At 41.8% G+C, this 7,053-nt stretch overlaps 2 protein-coding genes across 3 annotated transcripts in view; both read left to right on the top strand.

Annotated features, from left to right (window-relative positions):
• LOC126373808 (wiskott-Aldrich syndrome protein family member 3) overlaps positions 1–776 on the top strand; it is a 27,307-nt gene extending 26,531 nt beyond the window's left edge. For both annotated transcript variants that reach the window (XM_050020119.1, XM_050020120.1), the window contains exon 10: positions 583–776. In XM_050020119.1, coding sequence (XP_049876076.1) covers positions 583–776 — 194 coding nt within the window. The remainder of the gene's footprint in view (positions 1–582) is intronic.
• Positions 777–983: 207 nt separating this feature from the next.
• On the top strand, positions 984–2,513 carry LOC126373733 (nucleolar and coiled-body phosphoprotein 1-like). Its single transcript, XM_050019971.1, has one exon. It carries the CDS (start codon positions 984–986, stop codon positions 2,511–2,513), a length of 1,530 nt encoding a protein of 509 aa, XP_049875928.1.
• Positions 2,514–7,053: the final 4,540 nt, after the last annotated feature.

Here is a 7,053-nt window from a genome sequence, read left to right as displayed (position 1 = left end):
AACAGTTTATTGTTGTGTGAATATACCTACTTTCAATGTGTGAATTGAACATTCTAGACGAGTTTATTGTTAAAACCCCACACGGAACGGAGTGAACGCAAGCGAACGAAGTGAAGTTTTGTGTTTTAACGATAAAGTGGTCTAGAAAGCCAGGACAAAAATCTAGACTCAAAAAATGTGATATGAAATCGACTCGTGCTATACTGGTGAGTGTTGTAGTTGCTAACCGATTGATCGTAATATTAAGAACCATCGATGTTATTGGGTATTTCTAGACCATCGAAGTGAAGGGATTCGCGAAAATGTTCTTGGGCATTCTAGACCATCGAAGTGAAGGGATCCGCGAGAGCGCGCGCGATAGCGCGTTGGCGCTCGAGCGATCCGACTGAACGAAGATGGTCTAGAATGCCCAATAACATTTTCGCGAATCCCTTCACTTCGATGGTCTAGAATGCCCAATAACATACTACTATGGTCTAAGTACAATGGGGTTTTAACCTATCCACTATTCCATCAAGATCTCAATATCCAGTGAGGATACAACAGTGGGTAAAATTTAAATTCCTGAATCTTCATTTCCAGGCATCAAACTCCGTAAGGTGGAGAAGCGCGTAGACGACACGAGCGGCCGCTACGACACGCTGCGCGGCGTGCCGGCCTTCCTCGACGTGGCGTCCATCCTGGCGCGGCGCGTGGCCGTGGAGCTCAGCGACACCAGCTCGGGCGCCGACTCCGACTCCGACGACTCGGACCAGTGGACGGAGTCCCGCGCGTGACGCCGCGCCTCCCCGCGCCGCGACCCGCCCCCGCAGCCCGTCGCGCCCGCGCCCCGCGACCCGCCGCAAGACCTGCCCCCACCCCAGCAAGACCTACCCTTACCGCCCCCACCCGGTGAAGCTATCACCATCACCATCAAAACCGACAGAACCAACAAGGTCACCAGCCCACCCAACTCGGTCCGCGAGCAGGCGCAGAAGATCGAGATGCTCCAGAAGCAGCGGTCGACGTCGCTCGAGAAGGAGCGGGCTGATGATCAATGCTACGTGAAGAATTCTTCGTTCTTGAGTCGTGATATCGAGGCGCAGAAGGTGAAGGAAATAGCGTCCAAGATTGGTAAGGAGTCGCCGCCAAAAACTGCTTCGCCGCCGAGGAAGGCCGCGTCCCCGCCGAAGAAAGAAGCCTCCCCGCCGAAGGGCGCCTCGCCCCCGAAGGAGGTCACGTCCCCACCAGCAGCAGTCTCCTCCTTCAGACTCAAGCGAGCCGATTCCAAAGCTGACGAAAACTCGGTCGTCGCTAGGGCGAGCAAAATAGAAGCCGCCTGTTCGCCTCCTAATAAGGAAGTCACTTCTCCCCCCGTGTCCGCGGCCAAAATCACCAGGACCAACTCGAAGGAAAATTCTTGCCCTCCAAAAGTACCGAAGAGAGAAAATTCTCTAAACAAAGAGCCTCCCAAAGTAGAAAAGTTGCCGTTGGTTTCTGAGAAAGAAGTCGGACTGGACAGTAACAAAAATACTGTAGACAATAATTCTAAAGTAGAAACTCCCGCATCTTCGAAGGAAGAAGAATCCAATGGGGTCGGGGACAAAATCAAGAAGTTTGAGAAGGCGGCCGAGGATGCGACCGGCACTGTAGGCCGCCTGTCCCGGCCCGGCTCCGTGCGCGGCAGGGCGCGCGCCTGCGAAGCCAGGGAGGACTTCCCTCCGCCCGCCACACCCTTCAAAGACAACGTGCACTTCGATCTAGGTCCAGCAGATAAACCGGAAACTAACTTCACGGAACGACAAGGTATCATGAAGAATAACACCGTCACTCCCAAATGGCAGCGCAGCGAGAGCCACGAAGAAAGAGTTATTCAGAAACCTGAACCCCAAAAGATTATAAAGCCAGAATTCAAACCAATGCCGTCGCCGGTCGACGTGACCATCCGCTCGCCGAGCCTCGGCGCGAAGGTCCCGGACCAGTTCCCGTCGCACGGCACCGCGTTCCGCAACGTCGCCTCGCCCGACCAGGCCCGCACCGTCAAGTTCAACGAAGAAGTAAATACTCACAATAACCTCAAGCCCTGCAAATTGAAAACTAAAGAGAAGTACTCCGTGAGCAAGGGGTCGAGCTACTTCACGAGAGGGTCCGAGGAGATCTGGCTCGTGAAGAAGAAAGATATAGAGGAGATCGAGGAGCGCGTGCTGGACTCGTTCCGCCGGGCGGGCGGCAACATCTGCATGAGGAGCGAGTCGATGCGGCCGGCCTCGGACGGCGGGCAGGGCGCGTCGTTCTCGCACGCCACCATGGGGCGCAGCAAGCGGCCCGCGTACGCGCGCAGCGAGTCGCTGGACCCCGCGGGCGCGGCCGCGCGCGCCCACACGCTGAAGCGGCAGACGTCGGTGGCGTGCACGTGCGGCCACGACAAGAAGCCGCGCGCCAGGAGCGCCGGCCAGGACGCGCCGCGCATGCGCAGCCGCTCGCACGGCGACGACCAGCCCGCCGTGCTCGACAAGTACGAGACCCTCGTGTAGTACGACGCCTTAGGCCACAGCCACACCCACGGTGACCACTTTTAAACACCTGCTATGTCGTGACGGCTGGAAACATCGTTTGGACGATGTAAGCTGATCAAATAGCAGCGTGTTATATGTGTGCTTGTCGACATCTTGAGAAAGTTTGGCTGGCGTGTGTGTAGCTATGGTCTAAGTTCCGTCCTCTTTCTAGGCTTGGACAGATAGGCATTGTGGACGGTGCGGTGCGGTTACGAGAATTTATAAATTGAGAGTGTTAAGAAATTACTGAGAATAGGAAAATAATAAATTACAAGAAGGTTTTGGAGTGTAAAATGTTCTTTAATAGAAATGAATATACGAGACTTGGTGCGGTACACAGAACTACTAAAGATAAATATCCACATAATCAGTGTGTTGTATTAATTCGATATTAAACTGTTTATCGGAATGATTATTGGCTAGTCTTAGGGAAAATGCTGGGATTTAGGGAGTGACGGTAATTTGTAACTTGTAAACCAAAAATATGTTAAAGATTACATTAGTGAAGGATAGATGTAGCGTTAACGAGTGATCTACTCTTCCCTTTTATAAAATTGTAGGACCTGTAAGTGGTTATCGTTTGTGAATTACTATCGTCCAATCGCAGATGATTCCTGGTAAATTCTGTTGCAGTCGCTAGCCGGGCCCCGCGTTGAGTGGACCGTGGATCGCGTTTCCACCCAGTAGCTCCCGACTGATGGCTCGACCGGTGACTATCGAATCACACCCACCTAAGCACAATTTACCACAATGGTGCTTCGCTTGTTAAATCATGAGTATATTTCACATCTTAACTGTTTTAATTAACGGTTGTGAAATTATGTTTTGAGATTTTAAATGTAATATTATTTATGAAAATGCTTTGTACGGCAAATATTATGAAGTTGCTAGTCGATTGAAAATCTAAACGTGTATTACTTATGTATCACTTATGATATCACTATTTTGAACTTTATTATTAGACATGAATTTACGTAGGTGTGTTTTAAAAACGCGACGATTTCTTAGTGTCCAAATTGGAATATCAATAACCGAAAATGTTAACAAATTGTCATTAAAATGTTGATTTTAGTAGACTGTAATATAAATAACCTTTCTGTAGGAATACAATATTTAATAACACACCTATGCGATACTAAAATCTTATGTTTTGATTATGAACAATTATTTCTAACTTTATACTAGAAATATTTAGGTAGATATACAAAGTAAGATTCAATTTCGAAAATGTAATGTAACAATTTTGTAATTTCATATAATGTGACCTGCGTATGTAGTGCCAATATCGACTGTATATTTTGATCGTAAACTTCCATTTTATAATAAAAGTATATATTCACCTGATAGTGGGCATATTTAGGAAAAATTGTAATGTATTCAGCAGGGCTTGAAATAAGGTGGTATATTGGTTGGTGCTTTAATTCCTACCTATCCGTGGAGCTGTGTTATACTATATTTAGTCTACTAAAACGTGATATCCACTCAACGTTGGTATCAAAATGATTTACAATGGTAATGGTGTCGAATCTGGCAACCACCAACTTTAATTTGACAGGACTTATAAAGCTCTCTTTCTCTTGCACTTATTGTAAATGAAGGACGGCGCTAGTTTTAAGAACTGTCAAAATAAAATTAGGTTAAGTTTGTATCCGCCGGAATAGGCTCCATTGCGTACTGTGTTAGCTCAACGTACCTTTATCACATGTCCTGAAATACCGCTATTTCAAGCTCTGCGAAGAAAAAGGGAATCTCGACGTTTTCTTGTATCTTCTGTATACCACAATTTATCTCTTTGAAAAAGGAAACCAGTTAATATGTATACTAAGATTGTTTTTATGTGTCATTAATTTTTACATTTTACACCAAGGGGGTCAAAAAGGCTTCATCGAGCAATATTGCAATTTGACGTTTGCTCATATAAAAGTAAGTGCGCAATGCAAACAAATGTCAAGTAGCAATATTGTTTTTTTAAATGAATTGCTTTGATGTGGCCTTTTTAACCCCCCTGTAGGAGCAAAGAGTCTGGTTTACTTATTCATCAACATATCTTTCCAATAATCCCGCATGGACTTTTAGTTGCATTTCCTATCTGTATTGATGCATTCCAAAATATTTAGTTGCTCACTCCTCAAACGACTTATTGTGTTAATGTTAAAATGAGCAACGAATGTGTACCAAAATCTATGTAGTATTTGTCCCTAGCTAGAAAACTAATGGAATTAAGTACCTCTTCGGATGTTATGTTTAGTACGCTTTGTTATAACGATTTTGTGAATCGTCTATTTCCCACTACTCAATGAAGTGGGATGACGCGTATTATACTCTAGTATTTGTTTAAATGGTGCATGAAGTTTATAGAGTCGAGTATCGTGTCTTAGAAAGGAGCACGTATAAATTGGTATAAGCAAAGTAAGCGTATTAGTGACCACAGAGTTGTACTGTTTCAATAGTAGTCATCTAAAAAAAGATACGTAGGTACCAATTTATAATGCTCTAATACTTGCATGGTTTGTCCCAAATAATTTGATTGGGTATACAAGGAATTAAATATTATTTTTATACCCTGAATTTTGTATTGTGTAAATGAAAATTAAACCCATATTATTGTACATATTTATAATCGTAAAATCGTTGTCGCGTAACAAATGATTACCCAAGAATGTCTCCAAGTATGTAGATTAAAATATTTCGAACTCTTTCATAAATTATTATCTTTGGTTGCAAGTGGTAATGAGCAGCAATGTAGTATAGATGTAATGTACGTACGATCACGACTAGCATTAAGGAATGTAAAGAATAGTTTAAGAAATTAAATAAAGCATGTTTTATATTATGTAGATTACGTAAAGCCTCTTTATTTTGCCAGTCTGGCAATTGCTAATTATTTATTTGCATTTTTTCTTAAATGATTTTAATTTTTAATATTGAAATCTGAAGCTAGTTGTTGTAATCGCTAATATAGTCCAGTTACATACGGTTATAATGCTTACTTGCGATGTGATTTGTTATGTAAGAGGTCACAAACATGTAAAGTATGTATCTAGGAACTATTTCTAATGTAAGTGGAAGTGTAAAAAAATACTATCGTTATTCAAGGGCAAATCTATCAGTCTTCAGATAGGAGGTTGAACAAAAATGCAAATCAAATCGCAATTAATCGTAAGGAAAAAGTGCTTCGTATCATGGACTATAATAATGTCATTATGTCTAATAAGAAAATATTTTATAAATTGTTTATTTGCTAATACAATATAAGTTAATAATATTTTTTGGTTGTTTCATTTATTTATTCATCCACAATACCTAAACATAGGATGCAGAAATACGTAATTATAGTCTACAGTTGGGACGGACAAGTAACACACAAGTCATCAAGGAACAGCCACTACCTCTAATATTCGTCACGGAGAAGAGACTGTTATTCAAAAATTATATTTAAGTACTCCGCCCTCTTTCGTCCTCTTCACATTGTATATGACTGGCTCCCTCTCGCATACGGTACCGTTTCCTGAGATGGTACACGCTTGCCTAGAAAATGCCTATTCACTGTAGTTTTGAAATTCGTTCTTACTTTTATTATTCATAAGCGATACCGAATAATCGGTATTGGTTCCAAATATACCAAATATTTGGCGCACATATAAAATATATATTCTTTATGAAGTAAAACGTTATGGGTGATGAGCTGGTAACCAGCTGATGCCATCATTATAAACAACTTAGGACTTCGTATGACAAATGGGTGAAAGTTGTCTTCCGATTACTAATGGCTCTACTGTGGGCTCTACCCAGATATTATTAGGGATTGCAGACGTAAGTAATTAGTGTATACTCATGTCCCTATATCCCGTACATATTTCTGTAAAAACTTTGGTATACATCATTGATATACAACTACCGTTAGTTGTACAATGGTATACATCTATTTATGTAATATCATACAGCACATATAGCGGCATTCTATTCTGAGGCAAACACGTAAGTAATTTAAAAATCGACATGGCAATATTTCAAAAATGTGTTTTGTTAATTTAAAATAACAAAACACATTTTTTGTATGAATGTATGTAAGCAATTACATAACATTGCATTTTGTGGTGAATAAATTAGTAATGACGTTACAAGGATTTTGTTACTCACATGATTACAACCATCTTTTGCCCATAATTGTACTGTGATCACAACTTAGTATGATATGAAGATATGAGCATGGGCACAGATATTAGGGGCTTCCATCTTATTTTGTGTTCCCACTCTTATTAAATTAGGCGCCAAAAAAATAAACGTGCTACTTCCGCCATTTCGAATAACTCCGTTTTACGTATAATTTTATAGAAACATGAATCAAACGCTTATTGCATCCGCAATTTCTACCAATTGAATTTGGTCTATAGATATGAAAAGTATAAATAATTGTAAAATTACTAGTAAACTACTACAAACTATTGCATGGAATGTTACAGAAACAATGTTTATTTGTAAAACTCTGGCATTATGTTGTTTGCCGCGTTCTTGAGTT

Source organism: Pectinophora gossypiella, chromosome 16, assembly GCF_024362695.1.
Source record: "Pectinophora gossypiella chromosome 16, ilPecGoss1.1, whole genome shotgun sequence".
NCBI lineage: Eukaryota > Metazoa > Arthropoda > Insecta > Lepidoptera > Gelechiidae > Pectinophora > Pectinophora gossypiella.
The sequence above is the reverse complement of the archived record's forward strand: the minus strand, read 5'-3'. Positions and strand labels throughout refer to the sequence as shown.